At 41.4% G+C, this 27,481-nt stretch overlaps 1 protein-coding gene across 1 annotated transcript in view; it reads right to left on the bottom strand.

Moving 5' to 3' along the window:
• Positions 1-27,241, bottom strand: part of LOC139162138 (myeloperoxidase-like) — a 37,396-nt gene extending 10,155 nt beyond the window's left edge. Inside the window, exons 1-10 of the mRNA XM_070742177.1 lie at positions 27,159-27,241; positions 25,517-25,594; positions 23,516-23,609; positions 21,227-21,402; positions 17,323-17,449; positions 15,171-15,300; positions 9,156-9,362; positions 7,834-8,152; positions 4,739-4,899; positions 102-336 (exon numbers count right to left, since the gene is read on the bottom strand). Of these exons, the coding sequence (XP_070598278.1) occupies positions 102-336; positions 4,739-4,899; positions 7,834-8,152; positions 9,156-9,362; positions 15,171-15,300; positions 17,323-17,449; positions 21,227-21,402; positions 23,516-23,609; positions 25,517-25,594; positions 27,159-27,165 (1,534 nt within the window). The 5' untranslated portion in view covers positions 27,166-27,241. The remainder of the gene's footprint in view (positions 1-101; positions 337-4,738; positions 4,900-7,833; positions 8,153-9,155; positions 9,363-15,170; positions 15,301-17,322; positions 17,450-21,226; positions 21,403-23,515; positions 23,610-25,516; positions 25,595-27,158) is intronic.
• Between the last annotated feature and the right edge of the window lie 240 nt (positions 27,242-27,481).

The following is a 27,481-nucleotide window of genomic DNA, read 5'->3' as shown; positions in this document are numbered from 1 at the left end:
ATAACTAAATAACTAACTAAATAACTAAATAACTCCCAGATCATGCCAGTCAAGCTTAATTGGTTGAGATCAGCCAAAATCCCCCACTTGTTAGGACTTACCTTGATAGATAAATTTCCATGTAGCAAAGAACTCATTTTCTAAGGGGGTTTGACTCAGAACCCGGTAACGGCTGTCTAAGCGAGACACATTGGGGCGCACCAAAGCATGCCCAAAACGGAAAGCATTGGTAAAGACGCTGGCAATTCGGGGATCCACAGAGTCATTGTAGCCCCTGTAACGCGGCAGAGTAGAGTCCCCCAGCACGGCAGGTATATACTCTGTATAGGTGATTTTCTGGAGCAAAAGGACAAAAAGAAGAGTCATGGGCCTATTCAGTGATGGGCTCCTACGGGCAGGGCCGCTGATAGGCCAGTACTACTGGTACTGGCGTCAGGGGCCCGGCCAAATTGAAAAATGGGGGGGGCGGTTTTGGCTCGCCACCGTGTGCCGGGCCCCTGGCGCCCGCAGCAGTCATTGTGCCCAGCACCGTTCCAGCGCACCCCAAAACACCCCCCGTGCACCTTTTTCCAAGGGCGTGCACGAAGCCGTGGCCGCCCCCGCCCCCCCCGTGCCTCTAGCCCCCTCGCGCCCCTGGCTACTCACCGCTGCCCCCCGCCCGCCTGCCTGATCCGCCTCTCTTTCTCCTCCGCTGCAAGAGAGGCGGGGCAGGTGTTCTCACAGCAGGGGCCGGCCAAGAGGATTTTCAATGTCAGGCGTGCGGGCCAGCGCACGCTCTCCACATCCCCTTGCCAGCCCACCCGGAACATTCAAAGTAAGAAAAACCTTAGCTTTGAATGTTCCAGGCTGGCTGGCAGGGGTATGGGGAGAGCGCGCGCCGGCCCGCGCGCCCGACATTGAAAATCACTTTCGCCAGCCTCCGGAGAACGAGAGAGAGTGAGAGTGACAGAACAAGATAGAGAGAAAGTGAGAAAGAGAGAGAGAGAGAGAATGAGGGGGGAGAGAAAGAGATAGCAAGAGAGAGAGAACGAGGGAGAGAAAGAAAACAAGAGAGAAAGAGTGAGAGAGAGAAAGCAAGAGAGAAAGAGAAAGAAAACAAGAAAGTGAGAAAGAGAGAGAGCGAGCAAGAGGGGGAGAGATAGAGAAAGATAAAAAGAGAGAAAGAAAGAAAGAAAGAGATGAGTGAGGAAGGAAGAGAGTGAGAGAGAGGAAGAAAGAAAGAAAGAGAAAGAGAAAGAAAGAAAGAAAGATGAGAGAGGAAGGAAGAGAGTGAGAGAGAGAAGAAAGAGAGAGAGAGAAGAGTGGAAGGAAGAGAGAGAGAGAGAAATGATAGAAAATAGGGGAGAAAAAAAGAGAAATGAGAAAATGACTGAATCAGAGAATGACAGGATATATATACAGTGGTACCTCAAGATACGAACCCCTCGTCTTACGAACAACTCGTGATACGAACCCGGGGTTCAGAAAAATTTTGCCTCTTCTTACGAACTTTTTTCGAGTTATGAACTGGCGTTCGGAGACTGCTGGGAAGCCGCACGACTGTTTTAAAAGGTAACAGCCGGGCGGCGGGGCTTCCCAGAAGCCTCCCGAACGCCGGTTCGTAACTCGAACAAAGTTCATAAGAAGAGGCAAAATTTTTCTGAACCCCGGGTTCGGTTCGGGAGGTTGCTGGGAAACCCCCCAGCCCGGCTGTCACCTTTTAAAACAGCCGCGCCGCTTCCCAGCTGTCTCCTGAAGCCGAACGCTAAAGCCGAACTTCCGCGTTCGGCTTCGGGAGACAGCTGGGAAGCGGCGCGCCTGTTTTAAAAGGTCGCAGCTGGCCTGGGGGGCTTCCCAGTCCCCCCCGAACCCCGAACGCCAAAGCCGAACTTCCCCGTTCGGCTTCAGGAGACAGCTGGGAAGCGGCGCGGCTGTTTTAAAAGGTGACAGCCGGCCTGGGGGGCTTGCCAGCACCCCCCGAACCCCGAACCCGGGTTCGGGGGGGTGCTGGGAAGCCCCCCAGGCTGGCTGTCACCTTTTAAAACAGCCGCGCGGCTTCCCAGCAGTCGCCGAAAGCCGTTTTTTTGCGGGGGGTTTTTTGGTTGCACGGATTAATTGACTTTACATTGTTTCCTATGGGAAACAATGTTTCATCTTACGAACCTTTCGTCTTACGAACCTCCTCCTTGCACCAATTAAGTTCGTATCATGAGGTATTACTGTATATGCCGCCCAGTCCCAAGTTTTTCCTTATTTCCAGATTGCATTTCTTCTTGGTGAGGTTCCGCCCATTGCTTCTTGTACTACCTTCATGTGGCATGGAGAATAAATAGATGCCATCTGCTCTGTGGCAGCCATTTAAAGATTGGGAAACTACTATTATATTCCCCCTCAGTTTTCTATTTGTTGAGCTAAACATACTCGTTCTCTTAGCCCTTGGTCATAGGATTTAGCCTCTAGGCCAGGGGTGTCAAACTCAATTTCATTGAGGGCCACATCAGGGCTGTGTTTGACCTCAGAGGGCCGGGGGAGGGCTTGCCCAGGGTGTGTGGCAATGGTGGCATTGCATGGGATTTGGGGGGCAGTAGTTTTAAAATGGCGGGGGGGGGGGGGCAGACACTTAGGCTGTATGGGCCCCAAAATTCCTGATGGCGGCCCTGCCTACGGGTACAGTCGGGTACACAGAACCAGTAGAAAAAGTTTTGTCAGGTACATGCGCAGCGCGCCGGTAGTGGCAGGAGTGGCAACTCCCTTCTGGATAACTCCTAGGAAGCCATTCCTAGGAGAGAGACTTGTTAACAGAAAGCCTCCTTCAGACCTACAAAGAGTGGTATTGTAGTATTGTATTGGCAGTTTTGTGTTAGCAAAACTTCAGAAGAAAAGGATTTGGGGGTCGTGATTTCTGACAGTCTCAAAATGGGTGAACAGTGCAGTCAGGCGGTAGGGAAAGCAAGTAGGATGCTTGCCTGCATAGCTAGAGGTATAACAAGCAGGAAGAGGGAGATTGTGATCCCGCTATATAGAGTACTGGTGAGACCACATTTGGAATACTGTGTTCAGTTCTGGAGACCTCACCTACAAAAAGATATTGACAAAATTGAACGGGTCCAAAGACGGGCTACAAGAATGGTGGAAGGTCTTAAGCATAAAACTTATCAGGAAAGACTTAATGAACTCAATCTGTATAGTCTGGAGGACAGAAGGAAAAGGGGGGACATGATTGAAACATTTAAATATTTTAAAGGGTTAAATAAGGTTCAGGAGGGAAGTGTTTTTAATAGGAAAGTGAACACAAGAACAAGGGGACACAATCTGAAGTTAGTTGGGAGAAAGATCAAAAGCAACATGAGAAAATATTATTTTACTGAAAGAGTAGTAGATCCTTGGAACAAACTTCCAGCAGACGTGGTAGATAAATCCACAGTAACTGAATTTAAACATTCCTGGGATAAACATATATCCATCCTAAGATAAAATACAGAAAATAGTATAAGGGCAGACTAGATGGACCATGAGGTCTTTTTCTGCTGTCAGACTTCTATGTTTCTATGTTTCTATGGTAAGCATGCTTTAAATTAAAGACCGCTTGGGAATATCTTTACAGTTAAGGTTAGGCCAAACATTTGACGGCTGAAGGCCACCCAGAGAGCACCCTGTTGGCAAAGACAGTTTTAAAGCAATTTTAGGACGCATTTCAATTTCACAAAGTTGTTGTCGGGGAGGGAGTACATCAACAAAGAGGGCATTACATAGGTTATCTTGAGCTTCTAAGGCAGAGATGGCAGACCCTTTTGGGTTCACGTGCCAAAAGGGTATACATGCGTATGTTAGCACATGTGCACTTGCCCATATCCATTCCCTCCCCCCCATGCATCCACACCTTTCCCCTGTTGTCCCTGTGCATGCGCATAATCCCCTCATCCCCGCGCATGCGCACCAATCTCACTGAAGTCTGGGACTGGGGTGGTGAATAAATAGCCAAATGGGCAACCGGAAGTTTGGAAGCAGATATAAAGGTCAGTATAACTCAGTGATGGTGAACCTATGGCATGCGTGCCACAGGTGGCACAGGGAGCCATATTTGCTGACATGCGAGCTGTTGCCCTAGCTCAGCGCCAGTGCATATGTGTAGGTCAGCCAGCAGATTTTTGGCTTGCATGGAGGCTCTGGGAGGATATTTTTGGCTTCCGCAGGCCTCTGGGGGGATGAGGAAAGGCGTTTTTACCCTTCCCAAGCTTCAGGGAAGCCTTTGGAGTCTGGAGAGGGTGCAAAACGGGCCTACCGGGCCCACCAGAAATTGGGAAATAGGCCAGTTCTGGCCTCCAGAGGGCCTCTGAGGCAGCAGGGGAGGCCATTTTCACCCTCCCCAGGAATTTAACTATGGGTGTGGGCACTCTCGCATGCATGATAGTGCACACTCACACACTTTCAGCACCCGAGGAAAAAGAGGTTCGCTATCACTGGTATAACCCAAGAGCAGATGGGCAGGCCCACTTTCAGAGATATAGAGAATTGGTTCACTCTCGGCTTGGAGTCATCATCACTTCCTGTCTGAACAGGAAGCAACCCACCCCTGGTGAGGCGCATGGCTGTCTCAGGAATTCTGGGTATTGAAGTCCACAGGTGACAAAGGGGCCACAGTTCCCCACCCCTGCTCCAGAGGGCTGGTTACCCTGGGCTGCACAAAGTGTTTAAGACACTTAAACAGAATTGTGCCTTCATTTTGTGTAGAAGAGTCTTGGAATCATTCATCCTGCACCTGCATCATTGCTCCCAATATTTTCCGGGCCTCCTGATAGAGTTCTTCTCCAGTCATTTGTGGGTTCAGCCTCTTCAGCTCAGTGGCCAGACGATTGTGCTCCCGCATGAAAAGCGTTTGCAATGCAACCAACCCTGGCATTTCATTAACTCGATTGTCACCTTGAAAAGTCAGAAGAAGAAAGGATCATTGCAACGGAGATGCCATCAGTCAATCTTTTGTTCCCAAATGAGGTGTTTGAACAAGAAGCAGACATTTGGGGTTGGGGGTATGTTGTCAAAAAGGATATCTTGTGTAAATCTTCTCTAGCGATAATAATAATAATAATAATAATAATAATAATAATAATAATAATAATAATAATAATTTGGATCGGGACTCATTGCTCACAGTCACTCATGCCCTCATCACCTCGAGGCTCGACTACTGTAACGCTCTCTACATGGGGCTACCTTTGAAAAGTGTTCGTAAACTTCAGATCGTGCAGAATGCAGCTGCGAGAGCAGTCATGGGCTTTCCCAAAAATGCCCATGTTACACTAATACTCTGCATTGGTTGCCGATCAATTTCCGGTCACAATTCAAAGTGTTGGTTATGACCTATAAAGCCCTTCATGGCATCGGACCAGAATATCTCCGAGACTGCCTTCTGCTGCACGAATCCCAGCGACCGATTAGGTCCCACAGAGTCGGCCTTCTCCGGGTCCCGTCAACTAAACAATGTTGGTTGGTGGGCCCCAGGGGAAGAGCCTTCTCTGTGGCAGCCCCGACTCTCTGGAACCAGCTCCCCCCAGAGATTAGAACTGCCCCTACCCTCCTTGCCTTTCGTAAACTCCTCAAAACCCACCTTTGTCGTCAGGCATGGGGGAATTGAGATATCTCCCCTGGGTCTATATAATTTATGTATAGTATGTTTGTAGGTATGTCTGCTTAAAAATGGGGTTTTCTTAACTACTTTAAATTTTAAATTGTAAATTATTAGATTTGTTATGAATTGTTTTATTATGTTGTGAGCCGCCCCGAGTCTACAGAAAGAGGCGGCATACAAATCTAATAAATAAATAAATAATAAATAAATAAATAAATAAACAAACAAACAAACAAACAAACAAATAAATAAATAAATAAAAATAATAATTTATTAGATTTGTATGCCGCCCCTCTCCGAAGACTCGGAATTAAGTGAGTGAAGGGAAAGGGTTAATATGTCATGGAAAGAATCTCAGCTACCATGCAGCTTAGAGGAAGTTAATTTTATCTTCTGCAAAGCTATGTGACCAAGCTAATTCTCAACAGATCATCCACATGGTCTAGATCAGTGATTCTCAACTCTAGCCACTTTAAACATGTATGAATGTCAACTCTCAGAACTGACATTCATACATGTTAAAGTTGCTAGAGTTGAGAAACACTGATGTAGACTGAGGAATTCTGAGAGTTGAAATTCACACATCTTAAAGTTGATAAAGGTTGGAAAACACTGGTCTAAATGGAAGGAATGAGAATAATCATTCTATTGGACTATGGCAGAGGTGATTGGCCACACAAAATTAGGACTTCCCTAGGCTCCCTGACTCCATTTTACTATTACAGTACATCCCCACTCAGATTGAGAGTGTGAAGAAGATGATGATGATGATGACAACGTCCATTTAGTTGAGTCTGACTCTTGGTGGCTCTAAGGGCCAGTTCTCTCCACCTCTTCTGATCTTGTGCTATTTCTTTGAGTTTTTCTATGCCCTGCCCGGTGTCACCTTTGATGGTGTCCAGCCACCATTTTCTTTGACAACCTGGTATGCCTTAACTCAGAGGTCTTCAAACTTGGCAACTTTAAGACTTGTGGACTTTGACCTCCCAGAATTCCTCAGTTGAAGTCCACAAGCCTTGAAATTGTCAAGTTTGGGGACTTATTTGGATAGGGAGTCTTTGCTCACAGTCACTCATGCTCTTATCACCACGAGGTTTGACTACTGCAATGTTCTCTACATGGGGCTACCTTTGAAAAATGTTCTGAAACTTCAAATCATGCAAAATGCAGCCGCGCGAGCGGTTATGGGCCTTCCAAGGTATGCCCATATTTTGTCATCACTCCGCGGACTGCATTGGCTGCCAATCAGCTTCCGGACCCAATTCAAAGTGTTGGTTATGATCCATAAAGCCCTACATGGCATCGGACCAGATTATCTCCGAGACTGCCTTCTGCCGCACGAATCACAGCGTCCAGTAGAGTCCTACAGAGTTGGTCTTATTATGGTCCCATTGACCAAACAATGTCAGTTGGCGGGGCCTCGGGGAAGAGCCTTCTCTGTGGGGGGCCTGACCCTCTGGAATCAGCTCTCCCTAGAGATTCGCATTGCCCCCACCCTCCTTGCCTTCTGAAAGAGTTTAAAAATACATCTTTGCCACCAGACCTGGGGACATTAGCTCTTCCCCCTGGCCAATGAATGCCTTTAGTGTGATTTATTGAATGAATGCAAATGAATGTTTTAAAGTTAGAATTTTAAAGAATTTTTTTAGTATATTAATTGGATAAATTGTATTGTTATGTTTTTTGGTATATGCTGTGAGCCGCCCTGAGTCCTTGGAGAGGGGCGGCATACAAATTAAATAAATGAATGAATGAATGAATGAATGAATGAATGAATGAACGAATGAATGAATGAACGAATGAACGAACAAATGAATTAAAAAAAACATAAAACATTTTTTAAAAAATATAAATAAATAAACAAACAAACAAATAAATAAATTTCCCCAAACATAATTACTTTCTCCAGTGAGAAACAAAAAATAAATGGATGGACTGATGGATTGATGGACATGCATGCGCAGAAGCAAAAACCCAGTAATTTTTACCGGAATCGTGCTAGATGCTCCATTTCTGACCGTTCTGGGTGCTGCCCATCACTGTCCCTAGTCCTTCTTTTCATTAAACTGAACAATACCAGCAACTATTCTTTATATGTTTTATCTTCCAGTCCCCTATTCATCTTTGCCATCTATTCCTTTTATCTCTTCTTTTATCCCTCTTACTAGGTGTGACTTCAGTTTGCAAGAGCAGCCCCGAAGAAACTGTGCACCTTTCAAATAACTTACCTGCCAAAAAACAGGGAATATTGAGGCTTGTATTTGTTACATTGCAATTGTCCTGAAAGCCTTCAGGAACGCCAAAGGGGAGAAAGGCAAGGCCTCGATCGTTGAACCTGTTATTCACCCTCAACAGACCTAGGTCACTTGTGAAATTTCTTAGGTCCATTGACCACTTGTCTTCACTGGCGTATACTATACTGGCATCAACAAATGATGTGAGTGCATTGATTTGGTTGCGAATGGCATAGCCACCGTTGCACGCTGGAGCTGTCCGTATAAAGGGAATGCACTTTAACTGCTTTTTTGTAGGATCATTGGGTGGGATCTAGAACAAAAAGATGAAGACGAGTTTAAATTCCCATGTTCCAAAAAACACACCACATTTTTCAGAGTATAAGATACACCTTAGTTTTTTGGGAGGAAAATAGGGAAAAGAATCTGCTTACAAGATATTCATCTGACTATCATCCTTAGTCTGGTCAGCTTCAGCACATTATTTTATCCCCAAGTTAGGGCTTTAAAAAAATTTATTTGGAGAGAGTAACAATGAAAGAGCTTGCAAGCCAATAAGAGCTGAGAAAATCATTAGCACCTGGTTAGGGCTGGAAAGAAACATTTGGAGCAAGTAGAGCAATGAAAAACCCCCTGCAAAGACTTAGGGCTTGGAAAACATTCTTCGCAGAGAGTAACAATGAAAGAGCCTGCAAGTGAGTAAGAGCTGGGAACATTGTTAGCACCTGGTTAGGGCTGAAAAGAAACATATTCAGAGCAAGTTAGAGCAATGAAAAAACCCTGCAAAGACTTAGGGCTTGGAAAACATTCTTCGCAGACAGAAACAATGAAAGAGTCTGCAAGGTAAGAGCTGGGAAGATCGTTAGCAGCTAGTTAGGTCTTATTCAGCGTATAAGACACACCCAAATTATAAGCCTCTTTTAGGGAGGAAAAAGGTGTGTCTTATACTTTGAAAAATAAGGTATCTCTTTTATTCTGCCAACCAGAGGAATATCAAAAACCCTATTCCATTCCATTCCATTCCATTCTATTCTATTCTGTAAGAAGCTTCTTCAGTTCTGACTGAAGGGGGGAGAATGGAAAGATTTATATTCCTTGCATGGATTGATGGACTCATCTGGTGGTGAGCACTCTCTCTGAGTTGAGGTCACTTGGAGGTTTATCAGTCAGAACTGAAGAAGCTTCTTGGAGGAGAAGTGAAATATCTTCAAGGAAAAACAAAGTTGCCTCTTGTAGAAGCACTTTTGGGACACTCATCCTGAACATCTCTTGGTAGTTGCTAATGCATGCAAAATTAGATTCAGAATTTTTCATACCTTGATCGGATAACACGGCAGCTCTTTCACACAGCTCTTAAAGCAGTCTATTCCTTTGGTGAAGGTGAGGGTCGCTGTTACCGAAGGTCCAAAATCCATATCATGATCGATAAACTGCCCCCACTGCATAAACAAGACTGAGCGGAAACGATCGTTCGTGACGTTCTTGTTAGGAAAGGAGACGATGTCATTGGATACAGCCCGGACCTGTTACCAAGAAACCATTATCAAGAGTGGCAGAGACAGAAGGAAAGCAAAGGTCTCAGAGGTTTCAGAGGTCAAGGTGGGAGAAAATTTAGGTTGCAGTGACCATCTATGTTTGATCTATGTTTGTGGTTTGATGTAAAAACTCATTGTGAGCAATCCTATAATGTAACCAAAGTATTGGATTTCAGAAAAACAAATTTTAATGCAATGGGGGAATATTTAGATAATGAATTAAAGGGGAGGGATAAAATGGCAGGAGCGAGCACCCAGTGGACTGTATTAAAAAAGGCCATCTTAAAAGCCACTGGACTGTATGTAAGACAAATAACTAAAGGTAAAAGGAAGAAGAAACCACTATGGTTTAGCAATGATGTAAGGGCTATAGTCAATGAAAAAAAGGCTGCCTATAGGAGGTATAAAGAGTCTGGAAGTATAGCTGATAGGGAGGTGTATAAAATGAGACAGAAGGAGGTGAAACAGATAATATATGCTGCTAAAGCCTCAAAAGAGGAAGAAATTGCCAAATCTGTAAAGAAGGGGGATAAAACCTTCTTCAGATATATTAGTGATAAGAAGAAGAAAAACTGCGGCATGACGAAGCTTAGTACCGGGAATAATACATGCATTAATGGGAATAAGGAGATCGCTGACCATTTCAATAGCTACTTCTGTTCAGTTTTCTCAAAAGACACCTTACAAAATAATACTATAGAGGGATATAGCATTGCTTCCAGCTGTACGGATTCAGCTCCAGTGATCTTAGAAGCCGATGTCTTAGAAGAACTTGAACGATTAAAGATAAATAAGGCAATGGGTCCAGATGGCATCCACCCCAGAGTTCTTAAAGAACTCAGATCTGTCATTGCTACCCCCCTGACTGATTTGTTTAACCAATCCTTGTTAACAGGAGAAGTTCCTGAGGATTGGAGAATGGCCAGTGTTGTGCCTATCCACAAGAAGGGCAGTAGAGAAGAAGCTGGTAACTACAGGCCAGTTAGCTTGACATCAGTGGTAGTTGAAATGATGGAGACTCTACTCAAAAAGAGGATAAATCAGCACCTAAAAAACAATAACTTATTGGACCCAAATCAGCATGGCTTTACTGAAGGCAAATCATGTCAGACTAATCTCATTGATTTCTTTGACTATGTCACAAAGGTGTTGGATGAAGGTGGTGCCGTGGATATTGCGTACCTGGACTTCAGCAAAGCCTTTGATACGGTTCCACATAAAGAGCTGATAGATAAATTAGTGAAGATTGGACTTAATCCCTGGATAGTTCAATGGATTTGCAGCTGGCTGAAGCATAGACATCAGAGAGTTAGGTTACAAGCGGTGTGCCACAAGGGTCTGTTCTGGGTCCTATTCTTTTTAATATGTTTGTGAGTGACATAGGGGAAGGTTTGGTAGGGAAGGTTTGCCTATTTGCCGATGACTCTAAAGTGTGCAATAGGGTTGATATTCCTGGAGGCGTCTGTAATATGGTAAATGATTTAGCTTTACTAGATAAATGGTCAAAGCAATGGAAACTGCAGTTTAATGTTTCCAAATGTAAAATAATGCACTTGGGGAAAAGGAATCCTCAATCTGAGTATTGTATTGGCAGTTCTGTGTTAGCAAATACTTCAGAAGAAAAGGATTTAGGGGTAGTGATTTCTGACAGTCTCAAATGGGTGAACAGTGCAGTCAGGCGGTAGGGAAAGCAAGTAGGATGCTTGGCTGCATAGCTAGAGGTATAATAAGCAGGAAGAGGGAGATTATGATCCCGCTATATAAAATGCTGGTGAGACCACATTTGGAATACTGTGTTCAATTCTGGAGACCTCACCTACAAAAAGATATTGACAAAATTGAACGGGTCCAAAGACGGGCTACAAGAATGGTGGAAGGTCTTAAGCATAAAACTTATCAAGAAAGACTTAATGAACTCAATCTGTATAGTCTGGAGGACAGAAGGAAAAGGGGGGACATGATCGAAACATTTAAATATATTAAAGGGTTAAATAAGGTCCAGGAGGGAAGTGTTTTTAATAGGAAAGTGAACACAAGAACAAGGGGACACAATCTGAAGTTAGTTGGGGGAAAGATCAAAAGCAACATGAGAAAATATTATTTTACTGAAAGAGTAGTAGATCCTTGGAACAAACTTCCAGCAGACGTGGTAGATAAATCCACAGTAACTGAATTTAAACATGCCTGGGAGAAACACATATCCATCCTAAGATAAAATACAGAAAATAGTATAAGGGCAGACTAGATGGACCAGGAGGTCTTTTTCTACCGTCAGACTTCTATGTTTCTACGTTTCTAAAGGGGTTTATGAAACCGCACTTTGGAAACAACTACAAATTGCTACATGCTAATTTAGGAGAAAGAAGTTAAAGATGTACTTGCACAAACTGCCAATGAAATCATTGGGAACAGCGGTTCTCAACCTGTGGTCCACGGACCTCTGTGGGGCCGCGAGCTCATCCATGAAGGCTTGAAGAAATGTTTTGATTTAAATACTGAGGGTCCGTGGCCACAAAAGGTATTTAAAGGGGGTCTATGGCGAAGCAAAGTTTGAGATTGAGAACCGCTCCTCTAGGAGTGTTCTTAATGAAACAAGAGAGAAGAATAACTTCAAAAGATCTTCAGCCAGAAGAATTAAATATAAATCAATATAATTAAATATAAATTAAATATAGATATAAATAATTAAATATTAATTAAATATAAACTTCATTAAAAGCAATTAACTCAAACAATTAACTAAAGGCTTTATCTAATTATCTGTTATCTAATTTTATTTTATTTTATTTTATATTTTATTTTATATTTTATTTTATTTATTTTTATATCAAATATATTATTTGCCAGTGGTGAAATCCACTTACCTTCCCTACCAGTTCAGAAACGTGCCCTTCTAAACTGGTCAAGCAAACTGTTTTACCCTCTGCGCACATGCAACAGGCTTTGTGCATGTGCAAAAACAAGGAAATTGTGACATCTGGGAGAGTGGGAGAAGCCTTGTGCTACTGCCGCCACTGGTTCTCCAAACCACAGGCGGCCGGCACTACTGGTACCCCAAAACTGGGGTGTACTGGTAGCATTTCACCACTGTTATGTGCTAATTATTCATTGTAAGGTTGATATTTTATTTTAGCCAAAATTTTGCATAGGGATTCTCTGATTTTATGATTTTGGAAATAGGAGTGTTTTTTATGTTTCTTGTCCCATAGGAACCCATGCCATCCAACCTGTAGATCATGTCCCTCGAGCGTTAGTATTCTTTTATTACTAAATTGTATCCAATCTATTGCCCATTGCAATGCAACTGCTTGGTAGTACAATTCCAGATCATGGAGTCCAAAGCCCTCTTGTTTTCTATTATCTTGCAAGTATTTTAGTTTAATTCTTGGGTTTTCCCCCTGCTCAAATAAACTTTGATATCATCCTATTTAAACTTTCAAAATATTTTTTTTTCAAATTTAATCGGAACTGTTTGGAACAAGTATATTAATTTTGGTAATACAGACATCTTAATGCTGGCAATTCTCCCTATCAACGAAATGGGTAATTTGTTCCATTTTTCCAAATCTTTTTAATTTGTTTATTTATTTCTATAAAATTATCTTTCTTAATTGTGGTACATTTAGCTGAATTTCAAGGGCCTTATATATGGAATCTGCAATAGAACATTTCAATCTGAAGTCCTTCTGTTTTCAACTCCTTTTTTTTCAACTCCTAACCTCAAATGACGCTATAGGGCACTGCTCAAGAAAACAACTAGACACAAGAGGAGTTTTTTCCTGAACTTCCTCACTCAGCTAAACAAATAATTCCCTCAACACTGTCAAACTATTTACTAAATCTGCACTACTATTAATCTTCTCATCATTCCCATCACCAATTTTCTCCCAGTTATGACTACATAACTGTAACTTTGTTGCTAGTATTCTTATGATTTATATTGTTTCCCAGTATGATTTGATTGCTTATTTGTACCCTATGACTTTCATTAAGTGTTGTACCTTATGATTATAGGTGAAGATACCTTGTCTTTTTATGTACACTGAGAGCATATGCACCAAGGCAAATTAATTGTATGTCCAATCACACTTGGCCAATAAAGAATTCCATTTTATTCTATATTCTACTCTCAGCATCCAAAGAGTCAAGTCTTTTTTCAGAGTATTTGTTTCTTTGCATCTGTTTTAAGAAATCTTCAGTGGCCTGAAGATATTGAGCAGATTAAATAATCATGAGATTGTTTGGGCTCTTATTTCTGCCCTTTTGTTTATTCCTCCTTTAACTTTATTGTTCTTTCTCTAGGAGGGCTTACAAAAAAAATTTATGTGCACGCTATCAACAGTGCATTCAACCCCCAGATCTCTACTCTTATGCCGGATTAGCAATTCAGATGTCCAAGCACCCAAATTTTGTATCACTTGATCATGGGGTGCTGCAACCATCATAAGTGTTGTAACTTCAAGCAGTCAATAAACAAATGGTGGTTAGTTGTTTCAAAGACAGCTAGCATGCTGACCTTGTAGGAAGTGATCATAATAAAATCATCCAGATTGATTTTTCAAAGAACATACCAGTGCCATTATTATTATTATTATTATTATTATTATTATTATTATTATTTATTGGATTTGTATGCTGCCCCTCTCCGTAGATATAAATGATATAAATGACACTGTGTCTCCCTGTTAATTGATCTTGTCTTTGAAATATAATAAATAGACCAAAGGTCTAAGTTGTGATGGTGATTTTGTTCAGGGCTGCTTAGCAAGTTGGGAGCCCAATGTGTACCATAGTAGTTTGTGTACTTGACATATTTATGTTATATGTTATATCTCTATCTTTTCATTTGCAAAATTTTAAGACATGATTGACAGTTTCATGAATCTGTCATGAAACTCTATTCCTGTTTTCGAGTGCTGTAACTAGTGTACAAAAGCACCAGTTCGTTTATAGGCCTTAAAACTTACCTGGATCGTTTCTGCTCTGGCAGACATTTTTAGGACTCTTTAGTTCATCTCTGATTTCATATTTTATATATATATATATATATATATATATATATATATATATATATATATATATATATATATATATATATAACAAAAAACACTTCATAAAAATCACCATGTCAATCCTTCTAATAATTATGATTACACCAACCAATCAGATCACTGAAACATAATCACCCAATCTATTTGCTACATTCAAACCAAATCTCCACCCCCACACTATATACTAGGAAGAAAGGACAGTTGCAAACATTCCATTTTACAACAGCACGAAGCTTGGAAACTTCAGCCCGATGATGGTGAATGTGATTTCACCGAAGTTGTAAGCTTCGTGCTATATTTACAAACTATATTTACAGCAACACGAAGCCTACAACTTCGGTGGGATCGCGTTCACCATCATCAGGCTGGAGTTGTAGGCTTCGTGCTGCTGTAAATATAGTTTGTAAATATAGCACGAAGCTTACAACTTCAGCCTGATGATGGTGAATGTGATTTCACCGAAACGTCGCATAGACATGCAAAATATTACACAGGGCAAAACCCGAACTCAGAACAATCTACATACATATACCCGTGAAAATTTACGAAAACATATATTCCTGACTACGATACTTCAATTACATCTAGTATTCCATTACTCATTAATTACATCTATAATTCCCTTGCCTCAACTCTTGGTTTCTCTCCTCCTTTCCAATTGCCTTTCTCCCTTAAAATCCTAGATCCTTTCCTCTGTTCAAACTGAGCATACTGGGATGAGAGAGAAATAGGAACTGTATCTTACTAAGGGCAGTGGAAATCCAAAATACTTCTTCGTTTCCGTCCAGCCCCGTGGGAGAGAGATGCCATCTTCATATTCTTGAGGCAGCCACCTGACATAGGGGCGGTTGCTAGCTCCCAAAGTAGGAATTCTCCTGCAATATTTCATGAAGCCCAAAAGTTCATTTAGAAGAGAGTTTTGAAAAGCAGTAAGACTTGTTTTACACATAATGCTAACTCTTAAAATCCAACAATAGATCACAATTGCATTCACACATGTTGCGGCAAATACATCTTCCATATTCTGATTAAATGTTGAGGTTTATTAATATTAACATTAATCAATATTAATATTATTAATATTTATGAATTGGCTGATTGGCTGTATTTAGTTGTAATTTTAAATTGATTAGATTTGTTGCTGTATTGTTTACATTGTATGCTGTGAGTCTTCGGAGAAGGGTGGCATACAAATCTAACAAATAAATAATAAAATAATAATAATAATAATTAGGTATTAGAATTTCAGAGGCCTATATATGGGACCTGCAACAGAACATTTTAATATGAAATCGTTCTGGTTTTTAATGCCTTTTTTTTCAACTCCTTTTCTCAAAACAATGCAACAGAGCACTGCAAGTCACAAGGACAGTTTTTCCCCCAAATGCCATCACTCTGCTAAAAAAATAATTTATTTATTTCATTTATTTATTTATTAGATTTGTGTGCCGCCCCTCTCCGTAGACTCGGGGCGGCTAACAACAATAATAAAACAGTGTATGACAAATCTAATATTTAAAATATCTAAAAACCCTTATTAAAAGCCAAACATACACACAAACATACCATGCATAAATTGAGACCCGTATTACTCCCACCCTCCTTGCATTCCACAAGTGTCTCAAGACTCACTTATGTCTCCAGGCTTGGGGCCATCAGATTCTTGCCCCCTGGCCGATAAATGGTCTGAGAGAAACTGATTGAATGAGAATTACTGGGTTTTTTGGGGGTTTTAGGTTTAGATTATATAATTAATTAATTAATTAATTAATTATAATAATAATATAATAATAATTTATTAGATTTGTATGCCGCCCCTCTCCAGAGACTCGGGGCGGCTCACAACAGTGATAACAAATGTAACAAATCCAATACTTAAAAAAGACATTTAAAACTCATATCATTAAAATAATCAAACAACCCAGTCATCCCATACATAAAACATATTAGCCGGCGGATATCTCATTCGAGTCCAATTAATTGGACCCAAAATGTTATGCATTGTTTTATTATATGTTGTGAGCCGCCCCGAGTCCTTGGAGAGTGGTGGCATAAAAGGCAAATGAATGAATGAATGAATGAATGAATGAATGAATGAATGAATGAATGAATGTGACTTGGCTCTCACTCCTGTGACCCAGGAAGCTTTTGAAGCCACTTATGACCAATGCTTGGTCAATGGTCTGAAACTGATGCTACATTTTTCTGGCCATTTTGAGATGAGTAACGGATGCACGTCTTAAACTAAATATCACAGGTTTTTTTACAGTAACCCTTAATAGTTTTTTAAAAAAACTTAAAATATGACCCTCTTCACTTAGCATATATTAGCAATTAAAAACAATTAGACTAGGGCCATGATGGCAACCTATGGTGGGGGTGCCACAGGTGGCACGCAAAGCCATACCTGAGGGCCCGTGAGACTTTGCCCTATGTCAACTCCAGTGCAAATATGTGTGTGGGCCAGTTGATTTTTGGCCCTCTGGAGGGTGGAGGGAGGCCGTTTTCACCCTCCCCAGCCTTCAGGAAAACCTCTGGAGCCTGCGGATGGCCAAAAATGGCCCAACAGGCCAACTAGAACTTCCAGTTGGCCTTTTGGGCTGTTTTTTGCCATCCATAGGCTGTGGAGGCTTTTCTGAAGCCTGGGGAGGGTGACAAACTGCCCAATGGACCTACTGGAAGTCCGGAAGCTTCAGTGAGGCCTGTGCTCATTCACCAGAGGGGGGTTTGTGCATGCATGGATGGATGGGAGGGCATTGCATTGTGAGTGCGGGCACACATGTAGACACTATTCCCATGCAAACAATCTTTTGGCACATGAGCAAAAAAAGGTTTGCCATCACTGGACTAGAGTCTTGGCTACCAAAACATGGTCCTTTTATATTCTAGAATCATACAGGTTATTGCATTCGCCTGTAATGGTCCGGTAAGGGCTCATCTCATCACACTGCTTTGCACAGAAGTCTTGGGAAGCACATCCGGTTGCCTTGTAGATAGTTTGTATCTGGGAAGGGGAGAGCACATCTGTAGGAAAACACAGGGATTTAGACTTCAGGGCGACAAAAATAACAGAAGAATGCAAGACTAGAACTCCTGAATTATACTTTACAAACCAAAAAGCAGGATTTATGCTCTTATAGGTGTTGGTAAAGCACTATAAAAGTAATAATAATAATAATAATAATAATAATAATAATAATAATAATAGTAATAGTAATAGTAATAGTAATAGTAATAGTAATAGTAATAGTAATAATAGTAATAATATTAGATTTGTATGCCGTCCCTCTCCGTAGACTCGGGGCGGCTTACAGCAATGATAAAAACAATATATACTGTAATGACAAATCTAATAGTTAGAATCGGAAATAACAATAACAACAACAACAGCAACAAAACAACAACAACAAAACAACAACAACAACAACAACAACAAAACAACAACAACAACAACAACAACAATAATTTATTAAACTTGTATGCCACCCCTCTCCGAAGACTCGGGGCGGCTCACAACAGCAATAAAACAGTACAGTACAAATCTAATAATTAAAACTATGACTAAAACCCTGCTATCTTAAAAAATAATCAATACTATACAATCACAACCACACATAACTCTTAATGGTCAGAGAAGGGGATACATTAATTGTCCCATGCCTGGTGACATAGATAGGTCTTCAAGGTCTTGCAGAAGGCGAGGAGGGTGGGGGCAGTTCGAATCTCCGGGGGGAGTTGATTCCAGAGGGCTGGGGCCGCCACAGAGAAGGCTCTTCCCCTAGGCCCCGTCAGACGACATTGTTTAGTCAACGGGACCCGGAGAAGGCCAACTCTGTGGGACCTAATCGGCTGCTGGGATTATATTGATATAATTGTAGGTATATCAGCATTAACGTTTCTTTCTGCCATGCCTTACAGATATTTATTGTTTATTTTTTGTTTATATTTCCTATTTCTAAACTGCCCATCTCCTTCAAAGAGAGCTCTGGGTAGTGTTTTAATACAGTCTCATGCATTATTATGCAGCTGAATCTGTTTAGCACGTCATAAAAAATATTGAAAATGATGAGGAAAACAAATCTTCCTGTTGCATGGGACGAGATTTGAGGGGAGGGGGGAACAATGAAAAGCATTCTCTGAAAATATTTCCCATAAAATTGTCATGAAGACAAAATACTTCCATATAAAATATTAATTTCTTACCAACACTCATTATCCATGTCTCTGTTAGTTGCCCCACCCAACCATCAACTGACATCTAACATTAAAAGTTTACATTCTTAGATTTTATTTTTTTTTAAACCCTTCTTTTGCTTCCTCTTTGAAAATAAATGGACAAGAAAAACACATGAACTCTGTGGTCAAAATGAATGGTTAAATCTGCCAATTCAGTTTTTTTCTCAGTTCCTCATATTTCATTCATCTTAGGTTTCTACAAATTTGAGTTAAAAAAAAAGATTACAGGCATCTTTTAAAGCATATTTGCACATTTTTCCAAACCGTACAGTCCTTGTCTACAATTTTGACAAATGCACATTGTTTTTGCAAAGCTTCTCCTAATAAATCTGCATCAACCTTTTCAGGAACGGGTACTTCCCTTCATATAGGTTTGTTTTCCCACTAGGGAAACTGCATTGCAAGAAGTAGAGAAGGGCAAAGGTTAAAGCACAACCTAGTTTCTCTGAGAAGTCAAAGCACGAGACTACAGGTTAGAAACATAGAAATACTGTATAGAAGACTGACGGCAGAAAAAGACCTCATGGTCCATCTAGTCTGCCCCTATACTATTTTTGTATTTTATCTTAGGATGGATATATGTTTATCCCAGGCATGTTTAAATTCAGTTACTGTGGATTTACCAACCATGTCTGCTGGAAGTTTGTTCCAGTTTTGTGAGCACCGTTTGATATTTTAAAAACTCACACTATAACATTGGAGTTGGCGTTTCCAAATTGAAACACTCAGCATCAGCATTGGTTTTGACCTGTCTGTGAACAGCTAAGTTATTGCAGAGGTTATGATGTGTGAAGTGATGGCTCGCTTTCGTTCGGCGTCAGCGTCCCTTATTCCCGCTGCCTCGAGGAAGATCTCGAACTTGGCTATGTAGGCGTCCCAGGAGGATTTCTCCGGATCGAAGAATTCGGGAGCCCGGCCGATCTGTAGGTTGTTCATTCTGCACGCGTGGTTCTTCCGTCCGTCGTCGCCAGTGAAGTAAACCCAGAGACAGGGTTAGGTGAGAACGGTTCCTTTATTTCAGCTCAGTAGGATAAGTGACTTCAGTGGAGACCGTCTTCTCTACCTGGGAGAAAACCGCTTCTTTTATACATTTGCGGTTCCCGCCAGAGCGAGAGCAGCCGCGTCTGAGCCAATCAGGAGCGACTTCCTGATTCTTGCTCAGACAGCGTTTCCACACGGACCCAACTATTTACAAGGATACAACAATGTGCAAATAGCAAAGAATGTAAATTAAGCAGGGAAGAAAACCCAGCATTTTATTTCCCCTATTTTGGTTATTATTCAGTTACTTTTGGTTACTTTTTCCTGCCAACCTAGTGGGGTGAAATCCAGCAGGTTCTGGGAAACCGGTAGTGGAAATTTTGAGTAGTTTGGAGAACTGGCAAATACCACCTCTGGCTGGACCCAGAGTGGGGTGGGAATGGAGATTTTGAAGTATCCTTCCCCTTCCACACTCATCAAGCCACGCCCACAGAACCAGTAGTAGAAACATAGAAACATAGATGATTGACGGCAGAAAAAGACCTCATGGTCCATCTAGTCGGCCCTAATACTGTACTATTTCTTGTATTTTATCTTAGGATGGATATATCTTTATCCCAGGCAGGTTTAAATTCAGTTACTGTGGATTTACCAACCACGTCTGCTGGAAGTTTGTTCCAAGCATCTACTACTCTTTCAGTAAAATAATATTTTCCCACATTACTTCTAATCTTTATTTTATTTATTTATTTATTTATTAGGTTTGTATGCCGCCCCTCTCCGCAGACTCAGGGCGGCTTTCCCCCAAGTAACCTCAGATGGTGCCCCCTTGTTCTTGTGTTCACTTAAAAACACTTCTCTTCTGAACCTTATTTAACGCGTTAACATATTTAAATGTTTCGATCATGTCCCCCCTTTCCCTTCTGTCCTACAGACTATACAGATTGAGCTCATTAAGTCTTTCCTGATACGTTTTATGCTTAAGACCTTCCACCATTCTTGTAGCCCGTCTTTGGACCCGTTCAATTTTATCAATGTCTTTTTGTAGCTGAGGTCTCCAGAACTGAACAGAGAATTCCAAATGTGGTCTCACCAGCACTCTATACAGTAGAATCACAATCTCCCTCTTCCTGCTTGTTATACCTCTAGCTATGCAGCCAAGCATTCTACTTGCTTTCCCTACCGCCTGACCGCACTGTTCACCCATTTTGAGACTGTCAGAAATCACGACCCCACAATCCTTCTCTTCTGAAGTTTTTGCTAGCACAGAACTGCCTATACAATACTCAGATTGAGCATTCCTTTAAAAATATTTGGATTTCACCACTGCCACCCAGCAGTTTGAAAGCATACAAATGCAAGTAGATTAATAGGTATCACTTTGGTGTGAAGGTAACAGCATTCTGTCCACTTTTGGTGTATAGCCCTGCTGGCCACATGACCACAGAAAATGCCTTCAGGCTACGCTGCCTCCCTTGGCCAAGAAACGGAGATGAGTACTGTGCCTTAGAGTTGAACACAACTGGCAAGGAAAACTTTACCTTTACTTTTGGTTATTGTATTAGTTCCAAGTATGCAAAATACCTGTGATGTTGAATTCCTGAGGAAATACATCCTGCAGCTTCTCTTTCAAGAGGTCCAAGGTCACCACCATATAGTGAGCAGCTTTCACATGCAATCGAGTTTTTCCTACAGGTTGTTTGAAAGACACGAGGAGCTCTGATGGGCGTACTGTCTTTTTCTTTAACTTTTCTGCTAACCTGGTGAATCAAAAAATACCTCTATCAAGACTGCAGAATAAACATTTTTCCACCCACAAGATATGTATTACAATGACCAAGCCAAGGATGCTAACTTGAGAGGCAGGAACTGTCTTGAAATCTACCTAGCAGCTAAGAGCTATTTTCCTATTGGCTGTCCATTGACAGCTCAGCTAGCACGAAAATTACAACCCTGCTATTGGCTATCAGTTTTGACAGCCACCGTTTTGACTATCTCAGGGACCGCCTTCTGCTGCACGAATCCCAGTGACCAGTTAGGTCCCACAGAGTGGATCTTCTCCGGGTCCCGTCAACTAAACAATGTCGCTTGGCGGGACCCAGGGGAAGAGCCATCTCTGTGGCGGCCCCGACCCTCTGGAACCAACTCCCCCCAGAGATTAGAATTGCTCCCACCCTCCTTGCCTTTCGTAAGCTTCTTAAAACCCACCTCTGCCGCCAGGCATGGGGGAATTGAGATTCTCTTTCCCCCTAGGCCTTTACAATTTTATGCATGGTATGTCTGTATGTATGTTGGTTTTACAATAGGGGTTTTTAACTGTTTATATTGGATTGTCATATGCTGTTTACTACTGTTGTTAGCCGCCCCGAGTCTACGGAAAGGGGTGGCATACAAATCCAATAAAATAAAATCAAACCATATAAATAGCAGCCTGACAGAGGCTTGCCTATGCTGGTTACTGCTTTGTCCTGTTGACAGATGTTCTAAAAAAGGGGTTCCGTTATAATCACCATCGTGTCTCAGATCCTGAAAATCATTCTACCCAAGTTAGAATGCTGGTGATGGGGATGAGATACTGAGGAGACGGTTTGAACTGGTCACTCAAAGACAGCTGACATTTCCTGCCTTATTCAAGGCGAATGTCTCCGCAACAGTTAAGCTAAATATTCCTTAACTTTCCATTCTTTTAAGGATCTCTTCCCCGGCATCACATTGCTGAGGAAACTGAAGGACCATTATTCTCCAGCTTCTTCCTATATTTCCCAGCGCTTTGCTTTCTGGAAAAAACTTCAAGATGAGGGAGAAACCATAAACCAAAATGTGGCTTCCCTCAGGAAAGTTGCAACCCATTGAGTTCCATGATATGTGGATTCCCTACTAGAACAGCTAGTGTGAGGCGTGAGGGACTTCCGACTGCAACATCGGCTCGTGGGCAGGAAAGACCTCACACTGCATTCTGCCATTGATGAGGCGTGTGCTTCTGAGATGTATGAGAGATCAATGGATGTCCACCATGACGATGTAACATCTGAGGACCAAACTGACAATGTGGAGAAAGTCAACTGCCTCAAGTCGCAGAGAGGCAAACAGACTGACCACAAGCCATTGCAAACACCTTGCCGCAGCTGAGGTAAAAATTACCTCAGGTCTATTTGCCACTTCAGAACTACCATCTGCTGCCAATGCAGTAAAACAGATACTTGACCAGGGTCTGTCAATCAGCCACACCACAAGACACTCACCCATTCAGGAGACCCAACCTCAAAAGCAACTTTACCAAATTCAGAGAAGACTGTTTTACCATCTCCAGAGACAACAACAACCCTGCAGTGTCCATCAGTCACGTCTCCTCAGACTCCAGCCAGACAATTTTTCTCACTGTGCTGCTTGAGGGTTCACCCTGTAAAATGGAACTGGATACAGATTCCTCTAAGTCCATCATAGCCTGGTCTACCTTAAAACCTTACAACCAGAATTAAACCAAACAAATCTTTGATCTGTCCTTTGATTTCATCCCATTGGCTAAAATGAATATTATCATCTTGATTTTGTAAGGCTTCTGTGCTGTTAGTGATGCATAGGCAGGCAAATGGTATGCCCAATTGTATATTGCCAAATCAATTCCATATCGTGAGATTATCAATCACAATGAAAAATAAAACCATACACAATTCAAAAGCTTCAGCGAAACATGCACAGTGATGACACAGGAGGAAAACAGGAATAGATAAACTTCTGAATCAGTTTGTAACTGGCAGAAATATCCATGTTTTCCAAATGAAAAAAACAACACAGCAAATCTTCATCAAATAGAGCAGAGGGAAAAGGGGGAAAAATAAACCTGGCTTCTGGAACCTTTGTGTCCAACCTTACCTGTCCCGGGTGTATTGATAGGCAGCATCAACTAATTTCTTGGCTTCTTCCACATTCTGCAGGAGGAATTGAGGTTCCAGATTCTTTGCAGTGTCTAAAAGAGACACTTGGTTTGGATTTTGTTGAAAGAGACACATCAATCAAATCCCACAAAAACAAATTAATGAGAATATAACTTTCCTAACCTGGCCCCTAACGTGAATTTCAACAGTTATATTCTAGGAGAAACCTGTTGTAATAAGGGGGGAGTTGAGATAGCTCTTCCCCCTAAGCCATTACAAGTTATGCATGGTATGTTTGTGTGTATGTTTGGTTTTATAACAGGGGTTTTTAGTTGTTTTTTAGTATGGGATTGTACATGTTGTGTTTATTATTGTTGTTAGCCGCCCTGAGTCTGTGGAGAGGGGCGGCATACAAATCCAATAAATAATAATAATAATAATAATAATAATTATTATTATTATTATTAGTAGTAGTAGTAGTATTATTATCAGTAGTATATTTCATTAAATAATCGGCTCTAAAATTGACTCTGTGCTCACACAGTTCTTAAAATCTTTGTCAGTTGCTAATGCTATAGATGGGTATCTGAGATCCACCAGGAAGAACTTACACAGGTTATGCCTCTGTAAGGGGTCTCCATCCTTGACAACTTGAAGTTTAAGTTAACTTTAAGTTTATTGGGTTATATGCCGCCCTTCTCTGAGGAAGCCTGGAGGACTTCAATACCCAGAATTCCCCAGCCAGCTTTGTTTTGCTCGCTGGGGAATTCTGAGAGTTGAAGTCAGTCAACCTTAAAGTTGCCAAGGTTTGAGACCCCTGGTTTAGGGTGCACATCTCTTGGTGGCCCTTCTCTATACTGTGGTATCATCTAAGCATGAGGGTCGATGGAGGGAATGTGTGATGGCCCATGTGTCATATGCTTTCATGCCAATGATGCAAATTATATACAGCATTCATGTGATTTGGGTGTGCTGATAGACCAGAGCAATGATGGTGAACCTTTTTTCCTTGGGTGCCAAAAAAGCGTGCGCGCAAGATATTGAACATGAGCAAATGCCCACACCCATAATTCAATGCTTGGGGAAGGCGAAAACAGCTTCTCACGCTCTCCCAGAGGCCCTCTGGAGGCCGGAAATAGCCTGTTTCCCAACTTCTTGTGGGCCCAGGAGGCTCGTGTTTTGCCCTCCCCTGAAGCCAGGGGAAGGTAAAAATGCCCTCCCCCATCCCTCTGGAGACTCTCTGGAAGCCAAAAATGCCTTCTCAGAGCCTCTGTGTGAGCCAAAGATCAGCTGGCTGGCACACACACGCACATTGGAGCTGAGCTAGGCCAACAGCTCGCGTGCCACCAGATATGGCTCCGTGTGCTACCTGTGGCACCCGTGCCATAGGTTCGTCATCACTGGACTAGAGGGACATTTAGCTCAGATTAAGAGCTGTTTCTTTAAGAGATTGCATTATGGGGAATGTAGTTGGAGATTGCACTCTGGGGAATGTAGTCCATGACATGTGGCCACATCTGTGTGTTCTTATTGGCCATCGAGCTATATGTAAAACATATGGCATGTATCAATTCCATCATTTTTACAGAAATGCTCTTATGCCAGATATCATGTTGGCAACTATTAGCAATGTCTGCTTCCAATGAGAGTTGTCTGTAAGGGAGATCAAAATAATCAAGATAGCAGCCACACAATTGGGAGTTGAACTCTATAGGTCTTCAGCCACCAAGGTTCAGAAATACTGCCTTAGGGACATTTGGAAGACTTTGAGCTTCCACCAAGAAAGGAAATTTCTGCATCGGTTCAAATATTAGCAAATTATCCTTACATGACTTTTTTTACCTTGAGACAATCTAAAACCCTTGGGAAACCGCGTTTGTTCCTGTTCTTAAATGGTGAAATATTTAGGTTGCATTTTTACAAGAAGTGGGGACACCTGGAGGTCTCTATGATACTTCAACTCAATTTTAACAGGTTGTTCTAAAGTGAAAGACCTTACCTTGTAGAGAAAGATTGTCTGCCTCTCGAGTCTTTACTGCAATTAGAATGCCCAGAAGAACAAAGACCAGCCTCAGGCCTTGAAGAAAACAGAGGTTTGATACGAATTACAATGTTCCCTCGATTTTCACAGGGGATGCATTCCGAGACTGCCCGCGAAATTTGAATTTCCGCGAAGTAGAGATGCGGAAGTAAATACACTATTTTTGGCTATGAACAGTATCACAAGCCTTCCCTTAACACTTTAAACCCCTGAATTGCAATTTCCCATTCCCTTAGCAACCATTTAGATTATTACTCACCATGTTCATTTATTAAAGTTTATTAAAAAAAATATTTATTAAAGGCAGATGAAAGTTTGGCGATGACATATGATGTCATTGGGTGGGAAAAACCGTGGTATAGGGGGGGGGGGCGGGAATCGCAAAGTATTTTTTAATTAATATTTTTGAAAAACCGTGGTATAGACTTTTCGCATTAATCGCTTTTACATTGTTTCCTATGAGAAACATTGTTTCATCTTACGAACTTTTTGCCTTACAAACCACCTTCCGGCACCAATTAAGTTCGTAAGACGAGGTATTACTGTATTTCACTGTATTTCACCAATCACACTATCCACCCTTTCAGTTTTCCACAACACTAAATGTGGCAGGATTGAAGATCCTATACCCAAGATTTATTAATTTGACTTCTATGCCACTCAATCCCGATGGGATTGGTTTCCAGGCCTGTCAGCGAGTTTTACACCCCTGGTGTAGAACATCTACATAGCCTCACCCAACCATGGTTGAAGTCAAGTAAAGCTCTGTCCACAGTTACAATTATTGTGAACCAATTATGAAAGGATGATTACCAATGATGAGGAGCCGCCTGGAATCACATTGTAGGAGGAAATGGACAGCTAAAAAAATTAATAAATAGAACAAAGGACTGCAGCTGGCACTATAAATTGCTATTAGGCAAAAGACAGAGTCATATTACTTATCCATAAAAATATGAATGCTATATTGTCCTTCAAGAACAGAATGCAAACTTCCCAAACCTATAACATTACAATAAAATATTTTCTTTGCTAATGGTGCCAAAGGAAAAGTTAAATATAGAAAGTTTTTTTGTTATATACTAGATATCTCACTCTGGAAATATTCAAATTGTTAACACTTTGTACCTACGATCACCCCATAAATATTCACAAAAGCTTGAAATACAGGATAGTTTAGCCTTATTGGCATGTAGATATTTTTGCTTCTATCCTATTTGTCAAATTTGGGTAAAGCTCAAAAGTCTGCAATCAGCCCTGATTGAGCAAAGCTGATGTAAAAGGGAAAAAATACTTCTTTTTATACTGTCAGTTAAAGATGCAATGGTTCTCCTTTCCACTGCAGTTCTCCTAGTCAAAACAGAATGACTTCATTCAAGATACATTGAATTACAATATGCAAGATTTCTCACCTATCGGAATAGGAGATGTAATCTAACTGATGGCCCTCCAGTTGAGAAAGGCTGAAATAGGGAATTTTACTAGTTAAGAAGACCTAATATAAAATGGAAGGAATGTAGAACCTTCAAGTCCATAAGGCAGTTTCTGAGCAATGCACTAAGATAATTAATTTTAAGAAGCATTTTAAGAAATCACTTACTTGCCATCTTCTCCAGTTCTGACCTTAGATGCCTGGAAACCAACTACTTTTTGGAAGATGGGAGGAACCATTTACAGAAGAGAAGTCACACCCCATTTCTTTTTCCCTCCTTTTTAAGACACATCCTACTGATAATGCTCTGAAAATGTAGAAGAGCCCCACAACAGTTTTCTTAAAGTTTGTCTGCAAAAGTCCAGAGGACTAGTAGAAGAAATAAACTTCTCTATCTCTGCCTTTTTGCTATTACGGTGGTCCAGAATTTTGCAAGCCACATTTGGTGTCTTATTTTTCCCCAGCCTGGCATGTTTTTGATGTGCTGCAAT

Source organism: Erythrolamprus reginae, chromosome 1 (genome assembly GCF_031021105.1).
Source record: "Erythrolamprus reginae isolate rEryReg1 chromosome 1, rEryReg1.hap1, whole genome shotgun sequence".
NCBI classification, from domain to species: domain Eukaryota; kingdom Metazoa; phylum Chordata; class Lepidosauria; order Squamata; family Dipsadidae; genus Erythrolamprus; species Erythrolamprus reginae.
Note: the sequence above shows the minus strand (reverse complement) of the source record. Positions and strands in the feature narration are given on the sequence as shown.